The following is a 24,073-nucleotide window of genomic DNA, read 5'->3' on the forward strand; positions in this document are numbered from 1 at the left end:
CATCATTAATAGAAAAACTGCCTTCTCTTTCTTGGGATCAAGCTTCTTTATTTTCTTAAAAACTCTGTTTAAAACGTACCCCTCAAGAAAGGGTTTGAAGATTAGATCCTTCCCAATTCCTTCCTCCTCACTCCTCAGGCTAGGGGTCAAAGAGGAAATGCTCAGAGAAGATTATCCTTGGACAAAGCTTATAGAATTGGAGGTCTCTGAGATGCGAATGGCCTGCTTTAGATAAAGACTCCCAGATTGTCCCACTTGAACATGTTTGAAGCAGGACAGCAGGCCAATAAGGTATACAAGGCCTGCTTGGGGCCAGTGGGAGGTTGCCAGTTTCAAACATCCAGGAGGGTGTGAACATCGGCTGGGGTCCTCTAGGAACCACTAGTCAGTTAAGGGAACCATTAGAAATCAAGCTGTCACTCTCTTACCACTTTTCTAGGGGTTCACAGTCTTGCTGTCACATTTCTAACTCCTTATTTTTAACAAAATGTTAAAACTATGTTAAAAGACAACTTTTAAGCATGTTAGCAGGCATTACTTTTGGAGAACATGTTCAAGATTAAGTTACTTCTCCACGAGCTCCCCTCTGCCTTATAACTGCTGCTAGGGGCAGGGAGAAGGATTAATGAGTCCACTTTACAAAAAATAAAAGGACTGAAACTCATCAGAGAGTCCCTGTCTTACACTGAGGCAATGAGTAAAATTAATATTAACAATAGCTACAATTTTACAGGCACATATTCCAAGCCAGATGTTCTGCTACTTGATTTGCATATATTACACCCGTTGGTCTGTATAAATCCTAAGAGTGAGAGGTAGGATTCATCATTGCCTCTTAAGGATGAGCAAATGAAAGCTCACAGAGGGACAATCAGAGATCCAGAAAGACTTGGATTGCCATTGTGATCTTCCTTACTTCTAAGCACTCCTCCACAATATTAGGCTCTCTCCCACTCTGCTACATTGCTAGAGATTCAGGTTCAGGCAGTTATAAATTCTGGAAATCAAATATGAAATTTCCATTGCTTCTGCCCATTACATCACAGTATTCAGCAATAAAACTCTTACCATAGTAGTCTGGACAATCAATACGTAATTGGTTGAAAACCTATGAAGTGTCCAAACAGTGGGGTACTATGTACTTAAAAATGAATTTGAATAATATTGTATGTGATTGGAGTAATCACAAATGCATTTTACTAAATGGAAAAAAGGAAAATACAGAACAGTATTTAGGGTGGGTGTGTGTGTGTGTGTGTGTGTGTGTGTGTGTGTGTGTTAAATAGGCATGAGGCCTCACTATGTTGCCTAGGTTGGTCTGGAACTCCTGAGCTCAAACAATCCACCCTCCTTGGCCTCTTAAGGAATTACAGGCTTGAGCCACCTCCTGGAATTACAGGCAATAGCCACCACGCCCAGCTCAGAGTAGTGGTTAGAATGCTCTCTTTTGTATAGAAAAGATGGGAGTACTACATAAAAATTTTTAAAATTAGGAAACACGGACAGGTTAACCAAACCTAATAAAATAGTTCCCTACAGGGGAAACAAGGTTCAGGGATAAGAACAGAAGCCAGAGTTTTTCAGTATATCTTCTTTTGTAAGTTTTAGTTTTGCACCACACAAAAGTTTTATATACTTTTTTAAATCACAAAAGAAAACAATCTCTACAAATTATATGCCAACTGAAAACATGTATCTAACTCTACATCAAAGTGTTGATATAACTGTGCAGAGAAAACAGTAATTTAGAGTAGCTTTTAAATGGAATATTTTGATTTTACAGCTTAGTGAAGAATATTCTAAACACAAAATGATCTGTAAATCTAGATTTAAAGGTCTTACCACTAGCTGTAATATTGGTGATATAACTTGGATGTTTGTCCCCTTCAAATCTCATGTTGAAATGTGATCCACAGTGTTAAAGGTGGGACTGGGTAGGAGGTGGCTGGGTCATGGGCATGGATCCTTCATCAATGACTTGGTGCTTTCCCAGTGGTAATGAGTTACTTTGAGATTTGATTCTTAAAAAGTCTGGGGCCTCCCTCCCTCTCTCTTTCTTGCTCCCTCTCTCTTGCCATGTGACACACCTACTCTTCTACCACCTTCCACCATGAAGCCTCGCAAGAGCTTCCTATCAAGAGCTTCCTGGAGCCTCGCCAGAAGCCAAGCAGATGCTGGTGCCATGCTTGTACAGCCTGCAGAACTGTGAGCCAATTCAATCTTTTTCTCTTATAAATTACCCAGTCTCAGGTATTGCTTTATAGTGACACAAAATGGACTGACACAATTGGTATTGTTATTTTTAAATAACTATGTGTCTGTTGTAGGCTATAGTGAGTAAGCCATTACGTTACTGTGATTGGGAACTAAGATTTTTCAGCATTAATTTTTCAGTATTAAGAAGAGTCATGAAAAATTGTGTAAACTGAAATTTCTTTTTTTTTTTTTTTGAGAAGGAGTTTTGCTCTTGTTACCCAGGCTGGAGTGCAATGGCGAGATCTCGGCTCACCGCAATCTCCACCTCCTGGGTTCAAGCAATTCTCCTGCCTCAACCTCCTGAGTAGCTGGGATTACAGGCACGTGCCACCATGCCCAGCTAATGTTTTGTATTTTTAGTAGAGACGGGGTTTCACCATGTTGACCAGGATAGTCTCGATCTGTCGACCTCGTGATCCACCTGCCTCGGCCTCCCAAAGTGCTGGGATTACAGGCTTGAGCCACTGCGCCCGGCCCGTAAACTGAAATTTCAATTGGAAATCATAAAAACTTACGATTTGTTTTTCTCTTTGAAAAAATAAAACCATTTCATAGCACTGCCTACTGAAAAGGCCTAGAACTAATGATAATGTACTAGGCAATAAATACCCCTATCACCCAGATTCTGGTTTCTAAATGCTATTTTTTCATTAAAAGGAACAAAGGATACTTGGAAAAATTCCTGAATTCAAGTCTGGAACAAATGTGGTACAAACTGAGCCTGGGATGTTTCGTTGTAACAACAACAGCAACAACAACAACAACAACAAAGATGAGGACTAATGAAGTCATTTCAAAAGGACATACAAACCAACTTAAAGGGAATCACATTGGTTTAACATTAAACAATTCAAACAGGGAAAATAATGATGATTGCCACTGATTGAAATGTATCAAACAAACAAATGCACTTCCTTTAATTCATAAGGTTCTGAAAACTGAAACCAAAACCAAGAAACAAATAAAAACCAAATTAACAAAGCTCATCAGTTACTACTGGAGACTGCTAGGAAACAAACACATTATTATAAAAATTGATAAAGAATGAAGTATCAGCCATGCTTTGAACGGGATGTCAGGGTAACCACATTTTTTATGGAAATGCTGCAGGTAATAAGAGCAGTAATAATGACAGATTAAAGTATTACTATTTCGTAATTTCTAATAAAAGAATAGATCTAGACAACTATCATCAATGAATCCTAAAACTACTAGGAGAAAGGCTAATGAGAACATTTCTAATGAATGGATTGGATTGCTAGGTACTGAACCTGCTGATCAAACTTAATGGACTAAAAGTAGTACAACAGGCATTAAGTGCCTCTGATATGATTCTATAGGATGTACATGGCACTGCTGTGTAATTCAGATGGTACTCCTCAGATGATAGAATTTGGGGGTCTGCAGACTTGTATAGGGAAAAAAATGCACCTTTTTTTTAGCATCTTATCATTGGAATGTACTATTTCCTTAAATTACAAATGCAACAAAATATAGGAGTAGTAACATTTCCTATGACTTTGACATAATGAAACTCACATATACTTCTATCACATTAAAATTATTACAAATATCTCAAAATACTTATGGTTGACCCTACTTAGAAATTATGATAGTAGAGGGGAGGATCCAAGATAGCCGAATAGGAACAGCTCTGGAGTGCAGTTCCCAGCAAGAACAATGCAGAGGGTGAGTGATCACTGCATTTCCAAACGAGTTTTCACTGCCCACAGACCAGGAGATTCCCAAGCTGAAAAGCGCCACAAGTTTCCAGCATGGCTGTTTCAGCCGGCGCCGCGGATTTCTGCACAAAAACTCACACAAATCTGGGTGGCCCTTTCAACCAGCGCCTAGAATGCCTGGGAGACAGAGCCACCCATTCAACTGAAAGGGAGGGGGCTGAGACAGGGAGCCAGGTATCTGGCTCGGAGAGTCCCACCCCCACAAAACCAGCAGTCTGAAATGCTCTGGATTGAGAGTTTCTCAGCAAATGCAGTTGGACCCAGGATGGTTGAGCTTGGTGAAGGGAAGGGCGCCCACCACTACCAAGGCAGTTCTAATAGTACCTCTATCAACGTCACCACAAGGAAGTTTACATGGCAGCTAGGCAGAGCCTGTGGCAGCTCAGCAACACCTCTGCTGGCCGACTGTGACTAGACTACCTCCTTGCTGGGCAGGACATCTCTGAAAAAAGGCATTAGCATGTCAGGAACTTAAAGCCCCACCTTTGTAAGACAGAGCACCTGGGAAAAGAGGCAGTTATGAGTTCCGCTGCAGCAGACTTAAACATACCTGCCCAACCACTCTGTACAGCAGAGCTCCCAGCACAGTACTTGAGCTCATATAAGAAAGACTGTCTCCTCAAGCAGCTCCCTGACCCCCATATATCCAAAGAGACACCTCATAAAGGAGAGCTCAGGGTGACATCTGGCAGGTACCCTTGTGGGATGAAGATAACAGAAGAAGAAACCGGCGGCAACCCTTACTTTTCTGCAGCCCCGTGGGTGATCCCCAGGCAAGCAGAGTCTGGAGTGGACCTCCAGCAATCCTGCAGCAGAAGGGCCAGACTGTTAGAAGGAAAACTAAAAAACAGAAAGAAATAGCTTCAACATCAACAAAAAGGACACCCACTAAGAGACCCCATCCGAAAGTCACAACTACAAAGACCACAGGTAGATGATGGGAAGAAATCAGTGCAAAAAGGATGAAAACACCCAAAACCAGAACACCTCTCTTCCTACAAGGGATCATAACTCTTCACCAGCAAGGGAACAAAGCTGAATGGAGAATAAGTCTGATGAATTGACAGAAATAGACTTCAGAAGATGGGTAGTAACAAACTTCTCTGAGCTAAAAGAACATGTGCTAACCCAATGTAAAGCAACTAGGAAACTTGAAAAAAGGTTAGACAAAATGCTAACTAGAATAAACAGAGAAGAATATAAATGATTTAATGGAGCTGAAAAACACAAAATGAGAACTTCACGAAGCATACACAAGTTTTAACAGCCAAACTGAACAAGCAGAAGAAAGGTTATCAGAGACTGAAGATCAACTCAATGAAATAAAATGAGAAGACAAGATCAGAGAAAAAAGAGTGAAAAGAAATGAACAAAGCCTCCAAGAAATATGGGATTACGTGAAAATACCTAATCTACGTTTGATAGGTGTACCTGAATGTTACAGAGAGAATGAATCCAAACTGGAAAACACTTTTCAGGATATCATGCAGGAGAACTTCCCCAACCTAGCAAGGCAGGCCACCATTCGAGTCCAGGAAATACAGAGAACACCATGAAGATATTTCTCAAGAAGAGCCACCCCAAGGCACATAATCGTCAGATTTACCAGGGTTGAAATGAAGGAAAAAATGCTAAGTGCAGCCGGAGAGAAAGGTCGGGTCATCCACAAAGGGAAGCCCATCAGACCCATGGCGGATCTCTCAGCAGAAACCCTACAAGCCAGAAGAGAGTGGGGGCCGATATCCTTAAAGAAAAGAACTTTCAACCTAGAATTTCATATCGAGCCAAACTAATCTTCATAAATGAAGGAGAAATAAAGGCCTTTACAGACAAGCAATTGCTGAAAGATTTCATCACCACCAGGCATACCATACAAGAGCTCCTGAAAGAAGCATGGAAAGGAACAACCAGTACCAGCCACTCCAAAAACGTGCCAAATGGTAAAGACCATCGATACAATGAAGAAACTGCATTAACTAATGGGCAAGACATCCAGCTAGCATCAAAACAACAGGATCAAATTCACACATAATAATATTAACCCTAAATGTAAATGGGCTAAATGCCCCAATCAAAAGACACAGACTGGCAAATTGGATAAAAAGTCAAGACCCATTGGTGTGCTGTATTTAGGAAACACATCTCATACGCAAGAACACACATAGGCTAAAAATAAAGGGATGGAGGAAGATTTACCAAGCAAATGGAGAGAAAAAAAAAAAAAAAAAGCAGGAGTTACAATCCAAGTCTCTGATAAAATGGACTTTAAAACAACATCAAAAGAGACAAAGAAGGGCATTACATAATGGTAAAAAGATCAATGCAACAAGAAGAGTTAATGATCCTAAATATATACGCACCCAACATAGGAGCACCCAGATACATAAAGCAAGTTCTTAACGATCTATAAAGAGACTTAGACTTCCACATAGTAATAGTGGAAGACTTTAATACTCCACTGTCAATATTAGATCAACGAGACAGAAAATTAACAAGGATATCCAATCCAAGACTTGAACTCAGATCTAGACCAAACAGACCTAATAGACATTTACAGAAATCTCCACCCCAAATCCACAGAATATATATTCTTCTCAGCACCACATTGCACCTACTCTAAAACTGACCACATAATTGGAAGTAAATCACTCCTCAGCAAATGCAAAAAATGGAAATCATAACAGTCTCTCAGACCACAGTGCAATCAAATTAGAACTCAGGATTAAGAAACTTAGAACTGCACAACTTCATGGAAACTGAACAACTAGCTCCCGAATGTGGACTGGATAAACAATGAAATGAAGGCAGAAAAAGAGATGTTCTTCGAAACAAATGAGAACGAAGACACAACATAACAGAATCTCTGGGACACATTTAAAGCAGTGTCTAGAGGGAAATTTACAGCAATAAACGCCCACATGAGAAGCAATGAAAGATCTAAAATCAACACCCTACCGTCAAAATTGAAAGAGCTAGAGGAGCAAGATCAAAAAAACTCAAAACCTAGCAGAAGACAAGAAATAGAACAGAGCAGAACTGAAGGAGATAGACACACACACACACACACACACACACACACACACACAAAACCTTCAAAAAATCAATAAATCCAGAAGCTGGTTTTTGAAAAGATCAACAAAACAGACAGACCACTAACCAGATTAATAAAAAAGAAAAGAGAAAATAATCAAATAGATGCAATAAAAAATGATAAAGGTGATATCACCACTGATTCCACAGAAATACAAACTATCATCAGAGATTACTACAAACAACTCTATGCACATAAACCAGTAAACCTGGAACAAATGGATAAATTCCTGGACACTTGCACCCTCCCAAGCCTAAACCAGGAAGAAGTTGAAACCTTGAATAGATCAATAAAAAGGGCTGAAGTTGAGGCAGCAATAAATTGCCTACCAACCAAAAAAAATCCAGATCCAGACAGGTTCACAGCTGAATTCTACCAGACATACAAAGAGGAGCTGGTACCATTCCTTCTGAAGCAATTCCAAACAATACAAAAAGGGGTCATTTTATGAGACCAACATGATTCTGATACCAAAATTCAGCAGAGACTCAACAAAAAAAGAAAACTTCAGGCCAATATTCATGATGAACATTGATGCAAAAATCTTCAATAAGATACTGGCAAACCGACTGCAACAGCACATCAAAAAGCTTATCCATCACAATCAAGTAGGCTTCTTCCTGGGGATACAAGGCTGGTTCAACATACGCAAGTCTATAAACATAATCCACCACATAAACAGAACCAAAGACAAAAACCATATAATTATCTCAACAGATGCAGAGAAGGCCTTTGACAAAATTCAACAGCCCTTCATGCTAAAAACTCTCAATAAACTAGGTATTGAAAGAATGTATCTCAAAATAATAAAAGCTATTTATGACAAACACACAGCCAATATCATACTGAATGGGCAAAAACTGGAAGCATTCCCTTTGAAATGTGGCACTAGACAAGGATGCCCTCTTTCACCACTCCTATTCAATATAGTATTGGCAGTTCTAGCCAGAACAATTAGGCAAGAAAAAAAAATAATAAAGGGTATTCAATTAGGAAAGGAAAAAGTTAAATTGTCTCTATTTGTAGATGACATGATTATATATATGGAAGACCCCATCATCTCAGCCCAAAATCTCCTTAAACTGATAAGCAACTTCAGTAAAGTCTCAGTATACAAAATCAATGTGCCGAAATCACTAGCATTCCTATACACCAATAACGCACTAACAGAGAGCCAAAGCAAGAGCGAACTCCCATTCACAATTGCTACAAAGAGAATAAAATACTTAGGAATACAAGTAACAAAGGATGTAAAGGCCCTCTTCAAGAACAACAACAAACCACTGCTCAAGGAAATAAGAGACGACACAAACAGATGGAAAAATATTCCACGCTCAAGGTTGGGAAGAATCAATATTGTGAAAATGGCCATACTGCCCAAAGTAATTTATCGATTCAACACTGTCCCCATCAAGCTACCAATGACCCTCTTCACAGAACTGGAAAAAACCACCTTAAACTTCATATGGAGCCAAAAGACAGCCTGCATTGCCAAGACAATTCTAAGCAAAAAGAACAAAGCTGGAGGCATCACACTGCCTGACTTCAAACTATACTACAAGGCTACAGTAATCAAAACAGCATGGTACTGGTACCAAAACAGAAATATAGACCAATGGAACAGAACAGAGGCCTCGGAGGCAATGCCACACATCTACAATCATCTGATCTTTGACAAACCTGACAAAAACAAGCAATGGGGAAAGGAGTCCCTGTTTAATAAATGGTGTTGGGAAAACTGACTGGCCATGTGCAGAAAGCAGAAACTGGACCCCTTCCTGACACCTTACACTAAAATTAACTCCAGATGGATTAAAGACTTAAACATAAGACCTAACACCATAAAAACCCTAGAAGAAAACCTAGACAAAACCATTCAGGACATAGGCATAGGCAAGGACTTCAGGACTAAAACACCAAAAGCATCGGCAACAAAAGCCAAAATAGACACATGGGACCTAATTAAACTCCAGAGCTTCTGTACAGCAAAAGAAACAATTATTAGAGTGAATTGGCAACCAAAAGAATGGAAAAAATTTTTTGCAATCTACCCATCTGACAAAGAGCTAATATCCAGAATCTACAAAGAACTAAGAGATTTCAAGAAAAAAACAAACAAACCTATTCAAAAGTGGGCGAAGGATATGAACAGACAGTTTTCAAAGGAAAACATATATGAGGCCAACAAACATGAAGAAATGCTCATCATCACTGGTCATTAGAGAAATGCAAATCAAAACCACATTGAGATACCACCTCATGACAGTTAGAATGGTGATCATTAAAAAATTTGAAGACAACAGATGCTGGAGAGGATATGGGGAAATAGGAACACTTTTACACTGTTGGTGGGAGTGTAAATTAGTTCATCCACTGTGGAAGACAGTGTGACACCTCCTCAAGGACCTAGAAATAGAAATTCCATTTGACCCAGCAATCTCATTACTGGATATATACCCAAAGGATTATAAATTGTTCTATTTTAAAGACACACGCACATGTATGTTCACTGCAGCCCTGTTTACATAGCAAAGATCTGGAACCAACCCAAATGCCCATTGATGATAGACTGGACAAAGAAAATGTGGCACATATACACCACAGAATACTATGCAGCCATAAAAAACGGATCACTTAGTGTCCTTTGTAGGGACCTGGATGAATAAGGAAATCATCATTCTCAGCAAACTGACACAAGAACAGAAAATAAAACACCACATGTTCTCACTCATAGGCGGGTGTTGAACAATGAGAACACATGGACACGGGAAAGGGAGCATCACACACTGGGGTCTGTTAGGGGGGTCTAGGGAGAGGGATAGTGGAGGGTGGGGAGGTTGGGGAGGGATAACATGGGGAGAAATGCCAGATACAGGTGATAGGGAGATGGAGGCATAACAGGTTGATAATAGGAGAAGATATGTGGTAGGGGAGTCGGGGGACATTAAAGTAGAGAAATTTTCTGTGCCTTCATTTCATTTTTTCTGTGAACCTAAAGACTCCTGTTATGTACCTATGCATTATTCCTGCATGATCTGCACATGAATCCCAGAACCTAAAGTGCAGCAAAAAAAAAAAAAAAAAAAAAAAAAAAAAAAAGCTTTAGGTCGACAATCACTCGTTTGGCCAATTTTGTGTCATGTTGTAGGTGTTACGGTATTCACCAGGATTATAGAAAATAATAAGGGGAAAAACTTATTAGAAATGACTGACAAAATACAGTAAATGTTTTGAAAGAAAATTGCACAGCATGCTATGGGAAAACTGAAGAAGATAATTTAACTCATGCATAATGTGGAATTGGGTGGTGCTAGAAATGGTGGGAAGATCTTGAAGAGTATTTCATAGTAAAGAATACTAGACTTGTGTTTTAGAAGACTTGAAATTACATAGACAATGAAAAAGAGGAAAAGTAAAGAAAGAAGTCTGTATAGATGTAGAGAATTTGGAAAGAATATTGTTTTGCAAAGACAAGTTTAGGAAGACTAGAACACGGGTGTGAGAAGTGCATTAAAATGGGACATGCATAAACAAACAAGTAGGCGCATTCACAATGTGTATTATAACCTACAGAAAATAGTTGGATTTTTATGTTAAAAGCAATTTTTAAAGATTTTAAAGGGATGGTAGGCAGATATGCATTTTATAAAGTTTACTCCACCAGCATATTAAAGATAAATAAACTCTATGATGTTTATTTCATTGGAAAAAAAATTGTTACTTAGATTCTCTACTAGATCTTGTCATTAATACAGGTACACATATGTTACTGTATCATACTTTTATATATTGACATAATTTCTTTCTTTTGTAGTCTTTTATATTTTATGCATTTTAAAACATTTTTCTGAAAAAATGGGTAATAGTCTTCATTATTCTACAAAAGGAACGTATAAGACAAAAAATAGGTGGTGAATCTCTAAAAAAGAAGAACAAACAACACCATGAGGAAGTAATTAGCTAAATCTTTAATTTCAATAGTCCTAAAGGACAAACGAGTCAACATCTTCAACAACAGGGGCAAAATTAAAGTGTGGAACTATTATAGACTAAAAGATCACCAAATAGAGATTTTGATCCTTATTTATTTATTTATATTTATATATTTATTTATTGAGACAGAGTTTTGCTCTGTCACCCAGGCTGGGGTGTGGTGGCATGATCTTGGCTCACTGGAACCTCTGCCTTCCATGTTCAAGCTATTCTCCTGCCTCAGCCTCCCAAGTAACCAGGACTACAGGTGTGCACAACCATGCCTGGCTAATTTTTGTATTTTTAGTAGAGATGGGGTTTCACCATGTTGGCCAGGCTGGTCTCAAGCCCCTGACCTCAACTGATTCACCTGCCTTGGCCTCCCAAAGTGCTTGGATGACAGGCATGAACCACCATGCCCAGCCTTGATCCATATTTAAATATACAGACTATGAAAGACATTTTTCAAGTAGTTAAGGAAATTTCAATATGAAATGCTAGATGTGGTAATGATGTTGAGCTTATGTTAAAAAATAACTGTCTGTTCACAATATACACTGGGATATTTACAGGAGGGATAATTTAATGCTGTATCTGGGATTTGCTTTAAAAGACTCTAGCAACAAAAAAACAAATTGGAGATAGGCAATAGCTGAAGCAAAGTTGGCAAAATATTGACAACAGTTATTGCCAGGTGATGAATACATAGAGATTTACTACCCCATTTTCTCTCCTTCTGTGTACTTAAAATCTTCCTTAATAAAACATTGAGAAAAGACGGCTGCCAGATTACACAAAATTGAAAACTGAAAAAGAAAATTATTGCTGTGAAATAGAATGGGGGAGATTTTTCATATGCTACATTATGTACTGTTTTGATTCTTATAAATGTGTGCTCACTTGTATTGTTTTTTAAAGACTATTTTTAGTACATTTTTAGGTTCACAGAAAAAAATGAAATGAAGGCACAGAAAATTTCTCTACTTTAATATCCCCCAAATCCCCTACCACATGTCTTCTCCTGTTACCAACATCGCCAGCGGAGTTGCACATTTGTTACAATTGATTAACTTATACTGACATATAATCACTTGAATTGTAATAATAAGTGCTGGTGCAGAACATTCTGTGGGTTTGTACAGATGTATAATGGCATGTATCTACCATTGTAATACCATGCAGAGTATTTTCACTGCCCTAAAAATACTGTGTGCTCCGTGTATTCATCCATATCCTCTGCTCCTCTGCTCCCAATTCCTGGAAACCTGGAAACTCCTGGAATCTTTAAAGTCTCCAGTTTTGCCTTTTCCAGAATGTCATACAGTGGGAATCATACAGTATGTAGACTTTTCAGCCTGGCTTTTTTTTTTTTTTTTTTTTTTTTTTTGGACCAAGTCTCTCTCTGTCGACCAGGCTGGAGTGCAGTGGCGTAATCTTGACTCACTGCAACCTCCTCCCCCGGGTTCAAGTGATTCTCCCGCCTCAGCCTTCTGAGTAGCTGGGATTATAGGCACCTGCCATCATACCTGGCTAATTTTTATATTTTTGTAGACAGGTGTGAATCACCATGCCCGGCCAGCTTAACTTACTAATATGCATTTAAGTTTCATCCATGTATTTTCATGGTTTAGAAGCTTATTTCTTTTTATCGTTCAACATAGTACATTGTTGGGATGTACCACAAACTATTTATCCATTCACCTATGAAGGATATACTGGTTGCTTTCAAGTTTGGGCAATTATGAATAAAGCTGCTATATATGTCCATGTGTAGGTTTTTGTGTGTATATATGTTTTCAACTCCTTTGGATAAATACCACGGAGCACAACTGTGAGATCACACGGTAAGACTATGATTTAAGGGATATGAGAGGAATGCAGCATTTTGCTAGGACAGATGTAAGGATGGATGGGCTTGGTGGGCTAGAAATAGCTTAGTGTGTTAGTCAGTGAAGACAGGGATGTAGGAGGTGAGACCCAACTCGAGAGGCAGAGACTCAGACAAGAGACCAGAGTGAGGACTAGATTAAAAAGGGCTAGGGCAGAAACAGCTTTCCATAAGACCTGCCCACCAAAGTGCCATTGAGGTAGGAGGTAAGCCTCAACTCTGGAGGCGGGGATTCAGATACCAGACCAGATTAAGGAGTAGCTAAAACAGGATCAGGCAGAAACCATTTTCCATAAGAAATGCCCACCAGCCGGGCATGGTGGCTTACACCTGTAATCCTAGCACTTTGGGAGGCCAAGGTGGGAAGATCACTTAAGGTTGGGAGTTTAAGACCACCCTGACCAACATGGAGAAACCCCTTCTCTATTAAAAATACAAAATTAGCCGGGCATGGTGGTACATGCCTGTAATTGCAGTTACTTAGAAGGCTGAGACAGGAGAATTGCTTGAACCAGGGAGGTGGAGGTTGTGGTGAGTCAAGATCATGCCACTGCAGTCCAGCCTGGGCAACAAGACTGAAACTCCATTTCAAAAAAAAAAAAAAGACATGCCTACCAGTGTGCCATGTCAGTTCACCATTAACATGGCAACACCTAAAGGTTACCATCCTTTTCCATGGCAACTATCCCACAACCCAGAAGTTACCTTGCTTATCCTAGGAATTTCTGCATAAATCACTGCTTAATTCGCATGTAATTAGAAGTGGGTATAAACATGTCTGCCGAGCTGCTACTCTGGACATACTGCCTATGGAGTAGCCCTGTTCTACAGAGAGCAGGATCTATGCTGCTGCTCTCTATTTCAATAAAAGTTGCTATCTAAAACAAACAAACAAAAACAAAACAAAAACACCCAGCATGTTTAGGTTTGTAAAAAATTGCCAAACCACCTTCCAAAGTGGCTGCGCGTTTTGCAGTCCCACCAGCAATGAACGAGAGTTCCTGTGGCTCTGCGTCCTTGTCAGCACTTGATGGGCAGCATCTTTTCATATGCTTATTTGCCGTGTCTATCTTCTTTCGTGACATGTATATGAAAGTCTTCAGTCCACTTTTAAGTTGGGCTGTTTGTTTTCTTATTATTGACTTTTAGGAGCTTTTTATATATTTTGGGTAACAGTCCTTTATCAGACAGGTCTTTTTCGAATACTTTTTCCCAGTCTTTGGCTTGTATTCTCATGATCTTTCACAGAGCAGAGGTTTTTCATTTTAATGAAATCCAGATTATCAATGATTTCTTATGTGTTGTATTTTAAATTTTAAAAAAGCAATAACATTTTCCTATTCTTCAAAATAAGACATAAGAATAGATAAGCAATGACATGAAAATAATACATTGGGTGGAGGTGAGGGGTTGGGTAAAGGAGATGATGTCTTTGTCTGTGGCCAGGCAGTCTTGCAGATGCCAGTTGATGGAGTGGTTAATGGCAGCCCCGTAAAGAGGAAAGCTGGCTGAAATCCTGGAGCAAAGAGGAGCTCTGGGACCGGGCCTGAGATGTAGGGCTTGGCAGAAATTAGGCCTATGGGAAATTTTCCCAGCGGCCTGATTTATCATTGAGTTGAATTGTGGTTGTTAGCATTGTACAGGGAATTTTCTCTGGGTGATAACATGTATTAAACACCTACCCAGCCAGTGTTTGATTATTTCTGACCTTTGACTATCCACACTAGTTCAAACCATTACAAATTTGGTTTGTCAATAAATATAAATGTATATGATATTAAAATATAGCTTCAAAATTCAGAACAAGTTGTTTCCATATAAACTCAAGAAATAAACCAGAAATGGGAAAAAAAATGTATCTGTGCAAGGACATTTAAGCAATCTTAAGCTAGTTCAATGTTCAAAGTTGAGTCTGTCAACATGACAAACTCTTAGGTAGCCAGTTTGACAATTAAAAAGGCCAAAAAAAAAATGATTTCAAACATTTTTCATATTAAGTAAATAAAATGCCAAAATTTATATTTATTAGGAAAAAAGTTTTTGAATACCTAGCATTATTATAGATATATAGTAGCAGAGAAAGAGGAACTCAGTAAATGTTTACAATTAGATAAATATAAAAAACATGATTATATTAAGGTGGTTGATAAAGTTGACTCTTTTAAAATGCTCTTTCATGCTTTAAATTTAAATTGCATTCAAACATCTATTGATCACTTACCAAGTATCAGGTATAGGCTAGGCTGAAAAACATAAAGGGGCTGAGTACATCATATGGAGATCAGTGTCAGAATTTAAGCAAAAAATAGAACTAAGTAGACCAACAGATAATTTTAAAAAAGGAGAGAGGAAAGAAATAAAAATGGAAGAAGAAAGGGCAAGTTGCAGGGGAAACAACTTTAAAATGGTCCTCAACAATCCCCTCTCCTCATATTTACAACCTGTTACAACCTCCTTCACTTGAGTTACTTGCTCCCAACCAACAGAATGCAACAATATTGAGAGGATGCCACTTCTATGATTAGGTTACAAAAGATGTAACTTCCATTTTATTAGCAGACTCCTCTTGCTGGCTTTAAAATATCCAAATGAGTCATGAAGAGTCTCATGTGGCAAAGGACTGAGGGCAGTCTCCAGTAAAAAGCCAGCAAGGAACTGAGGCCTTTGGTCCATCCACCCTTTAGGAACTGAATCTCCTCAAAATATGTATGTCTTCTTGGAAACGGATACTTCCCAATTTCAGCCTTCAGATGAGAACACATCTCCTGCAATTAACTTGATTACAGTTTTGTAAGACACTGTGAAGTGGAGAAACCAGATAACCTGTGCTTGGATTCCTGCCTCACAGAAACTGTGAGAGAAAAAAATATCTGTTGTTTCAAGTGGCAAAGTTTTGGAGGTAATTTGTCATATAATGACAGATAAGTAACACAGATAAAATTTTATATTGTTTCATAATAATTCCAGGTGAGGCTTGGTGGCTCACACCTGTAATCCCAGCACTTTGGGAGGCTGAGGCAGGTGGATCACCTGAGGTCAGGAGTTTGAGACCAGCCTGGCCAATATGGTGAAACCCCATATCTGGCAAAAATACAAAAATTAGCCAGGCATGATGGCATGCACCTGCAGTCCCAACTACTCAGGAGGCTGAGGCAGGAGTATTGCTTGAACCTGGGAGGCAGAGGTTGCAGTAAGGCAAGACTGCACCACTGCGCTCCATCCTGGGTGACAGAGCAAGACTCTGTCTCAAAAAATAATAATAATAATGAAAATAAAATTCTAGCTAATAAAAAATAAAATAAGCACAGTGGCTCACACCTATAATCCTAGCACTTTGGGAGGCTGAGGCAGGTGTATCGCTTGAGCTCAGAAGTTCAAGAACAGCCTGGGCAACATGGTGAAACCCCTTATCTACAAAAAATACAAAAATTAGCATGGTGATCTGCCTTGGCCTCCCAAAATGCTGAGATTACATCTGTGAGCCACTATGCCTGGCCTGCTTTATTAAGTCATTAAACACTCACATTTCTGAGTGGTAGGTAATTATTATCCCCCATTTTGCAGAGAAGGAAAGGGAAGTATCGAGAGGCTAAGTTAGTTGCCCAAAGTTATAGAATTTGTCAGTTGCAAAAAGGTACCAAGGATTATTTCAAATTATCTTTTCATCTATTCCCTAAAATAACCATCCAGCTGGGTGGTATTGGGGTTGTGTCTGATTCCAAACCCCTCACTTTTTTAGACAATGGTGACCTTAATAAGCAAACTTATTTTATATTATTAATGATAACAAATGTAATATAATGAACATTACTTCGTATTAGGCAAAGAGCTAAATGTTTTACATCCAACTGAGGCAGGAAAACAGGGTCTGGAGGCAGGGAACCTAAGGCTGACTCACAGGTAAGCTTTAACAGGAAACATCCTCTCCAAAGGGCATAGGCTAAGTAAATAACTTTGTAACTTTACTTCATCCTTTTCATTTACATAGAGCCAACATCCAAGTAACCAATGGAATCCTCTAGAGTGTATTTAAACTCCCCCAAATTCCAGCCCCTATGCTTGCGGCTGCTCCAACACTGTGGAGTGTACTTTCAATTTCAATAAATCCCTTCATTCCCCTTGATTTGTTTGTGCATTTTGCCAAATTCTTTGAACAGCCTGGACACCCTTCACTGGTGACACAATTATCTCATCTTGTTCTCAACAATCCTGTGTTAGCTATTGTTACCTCTATTTTAAAGACAATAAAAGAAAACTAGAGATCTTCTTTATAAATGAAGAAAACAATATTAAGCTCATAGGGTGGTGCTATCAGTGGAATTATGTCCTTCCCCAAAATATATTGAAAGCATAATCTCCAGTGCATCACAATGTGATCTTATTTGCAAGTGGGGTGATTTTAGTTGTAAGTGGTTAAGATGATGTCATACTGGAGTGGGGTAGGTCCTTAATCCAATATAACAGGTGGCTTTAAAAGAATGGGTGGACACAGACACAGAGGAAATGCCATGAGAAAGTAGAGAAAGAAGTTATGCTCACATGAGGCAAAAAAAATGCCTGGGGCCACAAAAAGTTGGAAGAGGCAAGGAATAATCTTTCTCTAGAAGTTCTGAAGAGAACGTGGCCCTGGTGATTCCCTGATTTGGATCTTCTATGCTCCAGAACTGTGAGAGAATAAATTTCTCATTTTAAGCATCCTAGTCTGTGGTACTTCGTTACCGCAGCCTTAGCAAACTGATGAAACCACCTTTGCAAAATTATGACTGAGATAGTAAAAGAGATCTAACTTAACTGACAAGCTGTCCTTGTTTATTCCTGGGCATAGGCTGAACTACTTTGGAAGAAACTTAGTTTGTAGTTTATCGTTTAAACAAAGACAGTAAGGGCCTTTTCCCAAAGCAGACCTCCTTGCCTGGGGACTAGATTGTCTTTGTAGGACAAACATTAGCCACAAGATTAGAAATTGTGGTTTAGGAGTCATGCAACTGAAGGCTACAAGATGGTATCCCTCCCTAAACTGCTCCTGAGATCAGTGCTTGAGATATTTTGCAAACCCTGCACTTAATGGATCAGCTGGCACCACCCAGATCAATAAACTGGCTCATCCTATCTGTGGTCCCCGACTCAGGAACTGACACAGTGCAAGGAGATAGCTTCGACTCCCTGTGATTTCATCCCTGACCAATTAGCACTCCTGACCCACTGGCTTTCCCGTGCCCAGCAAGTTATCCTTAAACAATCTGCTCCTCAAATCTCGGGACACCGATTTGAGTAATAATAAAATGCCGGTCTCCCACACAGCAAGCTCTGTGTTACTCTTTCTCCACTGCAATTCCCTGTCTTGATGAATTGGCTCTGTCTAGGCAGTGGGCAAGGTGAACCCCTTGGGTGGTTACAAATTTGGGGGCTCATCCAGAATTGCCCTTGTGGCTACCTGCCCGTGGTTCAGTGCCCACGCCACCCTTCAGTGATGGATCCAGAGGCCAGCCTAAGTGGCTGCCTAGTTCTTTTGGACTGGGGCTAACTCTGCCACTCTATTGGTGGGGCAGTGCCAATCCAACGTGTGTGGACTTAACTGCAATGGAGAAATAGTCCTGGGCCAATGTCCCTTAACTGTAGCCCTACTACAGGGTGTCTGTCTATAGCACCATGGTGGGATGAATGTCTGTAGCTCCATTATAGGGTGTTTGATTGGTATTTGAGGTGCTGCCAATGCCTTCTTCCTTTTCCCAACTGGTCTGTAGCCCTACGGTGGGGTGTCTGTAGCCTCACTGCGGGGTGTCTGTTTGGCTCCTTGGTGGGAGTTCTCTGTTGGCTCTTTCTAACTGGTAGGAGTCGTCTTGGTCTGGGAGACTTCACAATCAGGAGGACTTAGAGGAAGTTTCTCAGATGGAGAATGGAAAGAAAGTTTGGAAGAGATATTCTTGGAGTTCTCAGTCAGCTATTGGTTCTGATTTGGAAGGGCTTCTGTCCATCATGTCTTTGTGAGTGTTTGTATATGTAGAGGGTATCTCAGAAGGATGGTGGAAGTCCATCAGGCTTAACTCAGAGAACCCTCCTTATTTGTCTAGTTACATTTGGCGAACTCTAAAGAAAGCTCAACAGGCCTGTACTGTCTGCTCTTGGCCTTGCCCAGAGACCCCATTTCGAATTACCATTCAGAAGTCATGCCTCCCCACCCGGAGTGGACAGAGACAACAGAGACCAACAGGAAAAAGTTTGAGCTTTGCCAGGTTCATAGTGGGTGCTGAATAAGGTAACTAATGTTTGTTTTGTTATGTGTATTTTGCTGGAATGGAAAAATGTTAATTTGGTTCCTCATGCAGCCCTGTTGGACAGCATCTTGCAAATTAAGAATCTTGTCTACGGTTCCACAAAACAGTGAAGGGTGATTTTCTCTTGTAAAGTGGCTTGAACCCCACAGCTATAACACAAGAGAACAGGGTCATTAGAAGCCACTCAATACTTCTGGTAGCTGCAGCGAAAGGGAACCTGGAAACTTGGTATGCCAGAAAAAGGGTAAGAAATTCTTACTAGTCAAATTTCTCTCTCACTCTTTCTCTGTCTGAGTAAACAGTAAATTATTTGTGTCCTCTGCAAGGGTTTGATTAATAGAAAGAAGGATTTGTGAGGCTAGTCTTAGGCTGTAGCCTAATCTAATCTGTATACTTTATGCTAAGAATTTGTCTCTCTGTGTTCTATAATGGAAAGAGGGGTAACACAGGATAGAATGTGGGTTTAGGACCTCTATAAGCCTGCTTTGCAAGCCAGTTTGACAGGCTGGTCAGTGACAAACTTTGCTATGGGTCCCTAAAACCAATACTGTGTAACATTTCTGTCTTGTGTCCTTAAGAGCTTAACCTTGTAACTATGTGGGGATACTTTTGGTTTACACTACCCAGAGGACAGAAATTTGGGGGCTTTTGCCATAGTTAGCTCTAAAAAATTTCTTGAGCAGTTAAAAGCCTTGCAAGCTTGAAATTGGCTTCTCTAGGCTCCTGGGAAAAGCCATAAAACTGCTCAATGCTGTATAGCTCAGTAGCTAAGCCTTTATCTTTTGAAAGTGGTAGCCTGGGTTCAATTGTTGGCTTATGGAATGATTCCTTTCTGGTTATTTGTGCAACATTGCCATTTATTGAGTACCCCCAACCCATGGAAGTTTCTGATTTCCTCTCTTGAATTTTCCTTTCTCTGAACTACCTTGTGGAAATTCTAAATCTTGTAAAAAAAAAAAAAAAAAAAAAGAAAGAAAAACGAAAAGAAGAAAGAAACTACTTATCATTCTTTGAAGCACCTAGGAGGTTACCTTTGGTAAAGTTTAGAAGCTAGAAATATTGGCCACCTGGCATGGTTAAAGTCAGGTAATAAAAGATTTGAAAGAATCTTTTTTTTAAGGAGTACTATGGTTAAAAGTCAGCTTAATTAAAAGTGGATAAACAAGCTATAGATATATTTAAAAGGCCTTTTTTCTCTCTCTCTCTCTCTTCTTTGAACTTGTTTTTCTGGAAAAAGGTTTTTGTTCCTTCTCAGTCTACTGAATTATTTGTCCTCATTTTTTTGTCTTGCCACTCTTGATGTACAGAAGAGAGGCCATAGATAACTTCTGGTAGCCTGGGCCTCCTTGGGAAAAACAGAGGAGGTGCCACAGACTCCATTTTGGAAAACAAAAACACTATGTTGTCCTCATTAAACCCCAGGAATTAAAAGTGGATAGATCCCTCTCAAAATCAAACATTGTTCTGTTTTGCATTATGTTACCTGACAGTTTTTAGTTTTGGGTGTATCAGAAATTACTTGGCATTATAAAAGAGCTTTGGTGTGTAATAACTAGGTAGGAAATATACTTTAAGTGATGGCCAATGGTAGTTACAGAGGGATACTTGACTCTGCACACTTGGATCAGAGAAGCATGCTATTGGCCACCTAGAAGATAAGGAAACATCCCCACTCCTTACTGGGAGATGAGACTCCCATGAAAGATGGGCTGGTTAACAGAATGGGCTGATTGGCTTTGAGTTGTCTTGCAATGAAATGCAGGGTAGAAGCACTGCATTGCCTTTTCCCATAGTATTTCCCTCCTTTTGGGGACCCAGGAGGCAGTATAAAATGGTACCCTTCATTTTGGGGATCCATCTTTGTTTTAGTTGCTTATTTGCTGCTTATTTGGCCCTAAAAATGCATGCTTTCCTGGCCCCATTCCTCCAAGAGCTCCATCCTGAAGGCAGTAATCCAATTAAGAAACTGGCAAATAAAAAATCTTACAAGTGCTGAATCTTCTGCCTGTCTATTTATATGTGTTATATATTTATTTATAAAGAACTCTGATTAATTGGCTTAGAAAAATAAGCTCTTAAATCAAATATTTTATCAGAAAAAATAGAAATTGTAATGCCTTTTTGTTCACATGACTTTAGCAGTCTTTTGGAAATAAAGATGGTTTTAAGGATTATTGGTAAAATAAAATGTCTTAAAAATGTAGGCACTTGGACTCAATCAAGGTCAGATATCAGATTTATTAAATGCTTTAAGGTCAAACTGTTTCCTTGACTTTTGAAAATAGTTCGATTTACCTACTTTGGAGAATTAGATTATAGATAAGGCCTGGAGAAAAATGGAGAGCCATGCCCACTAGCTATGCTAAAAAGAGTCAGACCTTATCTTCACTTCAGTCTGATGCCCTAGGTGCCACCCCTAGTACATAATTAAAACTGCTTACTTATCAGGTTTTTCACTAAAAATAAAAATTGGTAAGAGTTAACATTGTAATAGGTTATTGAGACCACTGGAGAAACAGTTTTACATACAAGGTGCATAGGGGATGTGTTTTTGGTAAAAGATTATAAGAAGGCACAGGAATATGGCTTTTAATAAAGAGAATGTAATTTTGTCTAGTTCAGAGGGTTTTAAAGATTGTCTTAACCTACAAGAGTAACAAAACAAAACAGAAGGTTTAAGCAAAGTGAAAAGGGTTTATAAAGGTTGATCTTGTAAAAAAAAATTCTGTGGGTATAAACAAATTGGCTAAGATTTGAAAGAAATTATTTAGCTTTTCTCCATAGGATAAAACATTAAAATCATACTGATGTGCGGCCAGAATCTGGGTCCATGTGTCTGAGTAACAGGGTTTTCTTAGAAAATTCAAAAATTCATCTGTTTGATGGAAAATTGTAAAGCGTTCTAAAAAGTTTATGAAAATCTTACCTTATGGTCAAACTAATTAAAACTGGACATAAAATTTTATTTAAATAACTAGTTTTAACATTAAAGATGCACTAATGCAAACATGAAATTTGATTTTCTCTTTTGAAGATGATTTTTATGAAATGTTAAAAGATAATCAAAGGGTTTTGTTTCTCCCTCTGGGTAAATGGCAGGGATAAAAATGGAAGATAGAAAAGAGATAAAACAGCCTCATGCTATCTTTATTGGGTCTTCTTTGGAAAGCTAAGTCTCCTCTATCAAAGTAAAGGGTTTTCTTTTTTAAAATTTTTGAAGTTATCATTTGGGCCAAATGGATGACTTATGGTGACCTGGGATTCTATTTTGTAATATCAGTGTTTTAAACCTTTCATATTTGACACTTACCAAAATCAAATTATAAATTATATCTCTTTCTAGCCTAATCTTTTAGATATTAAATCCTCTAAAGTCCAGAAATGACATTTGGCTTATTTCATTTGAGACTCATACAGCAAGTACTGTCAAATATGAAATGGTATTTGGCTTTCTTTGGAACATTTGTGTAAATGTGTTATTGGCATATGTTCCAAAATTACGTAAAACTCCTATAATTCTAATATGACTTAATATATGTTATCAGTAATAATTATTATGTTAAATGACTACGTGCCACAGAGGTATCAAATTTCCTTGTCAATCATGTCTTCAAGTGTAGCTGCCCTAAAATGTTTTGTCATACACTTATAATTGTTGTCTCATTTTGGTCGTCTTTAAAAGATGGTTTCATAATCAGCTGTAAAATTTAAAAGCCACTCTTATGCCAGTTCTGATTAAAAATGAGATTATGACATTAGAATCAAGGAGAAACTTCCAAATTAGAGAGTAAATGGTGTTTGGTTTTCTTTAGACTGTATTTGTATAAATATGTTACTATGAATTCCAAAAATTATAGGAAACTTCTATAATTCTGACTTTTTTTTTTTTTTTTTTTTTAGTTTTTCTTCTGCATGCACTTAGGGCATAGTTCTGACATAGAGTACATTATTGGTAATTATAATTGCTATATAAAATTGTTGTATGTCACAGAAGTAACCAAGATTCCTAGTCAACTGTAGCTTTAATAGTGGCTATAGACTTTTGTCATCTAAGTCTTTAGACACATTTTGTCTCAGGTAACTTTAAAAATTGTTTAATTGGGATAGAGGAAAAAATGAAACTTCTAGGATTCTCATGGATAGTGGATGTATTAAACACTGCTAATCCTTTCATTTTAAGAGTCAAGATAGCTTATTTCTTTAGAGTTATTTACAACTTTTAACAAGTGAGTAAAAAAATACTCTGTGAAAAATTTTGGAGCATATTTGTTTCTCTCTACCTGACTTCTTCAGAATATGGAAACTATTTGTAAGTATTCTCAATTTATGGCAGTATAGTTAATTGCCTAAGTGCAATAAGAATCTGTTTTCTTTTGTAACAGGACACAATTGGAGAAGTTGGTTATTTTACCAAAGTTTTCACTGGAATGGCATGTTTCCTTCAAAGAGTCAAAGTTAATGTATAGAGTCAATTAAAGCCCCTTGGGAAGTCTAACATCATACCTTGTCTACACAGTCCCTGTAAAAGTTTCCTGACCTGTGGTAAGTAAAGAATGTCACTTTCTAGGCCGGGCGTGGGGCTTCATGCCTGTAATCCCAGCACTTTGAGAGGCCGAGGCAGGAGGATCACAAGATCAAGAGATCAATACCATCCTGACTAACATGGTAAAACCCCGTCTCTACTAAAAATACAAAAAAAATTAGCTGGGCATGGTGGTGCATGCCTGTAATCCCAGCTACTCAGGAGGCTGAGACAGAAGAATCGCTTGAACCCGGGAGGTGGAGGTTGCAGTGAGCTGAGATCGTGCCACTGCACTGCAGCCTGGTGACAGAGCAAGACTCCGTCTCA

At 38.8% G+C, this 24,073-nt stretch overlaps 1 protein-coding gene across 9 annotated transcripts in view; it reads right to left on the reverse strand.

Annotated features, from left to right (window-relative positions):
• The window catches only part of ASTN2 (astrotactin 2), a 959,402-nt gene that overhangs the window by 220,051 nt on the left and 715,278 nt on the right, over positions 1-24,073 (reverse strand). Inside the window, exon 3 of one of the 9 annotated variants that reach the window (XM_074395244.1) lies at positions 4,207-4,221. The exons of the other annotated variants lie outside the window; for them this stretch is intronic. Coding sequence (XP_074251345.1) covers positions 4,207-4,221 — 15 coding nt within the window. The remainder of the gene's footprint in view (positions 1-4,206; positions 4,222-24,073) is intronic. 9 annotated transcript variants of the gene reach the window in all.

Source organism: Saimiri boliviensis, chromosome 2, assembly GCF_048565385.1.
Source record: "Saimiri boliviensis isolate mSaiBol1 chromosome 2, mSaiBol1.pri, whole genome shotgun sequence".
Lineage (NCBI taxonomy): Eukaryota > Metazoa > Chordata > Mammalia > Primates > Cebidae > Saimiri > Saimiri boliviensis.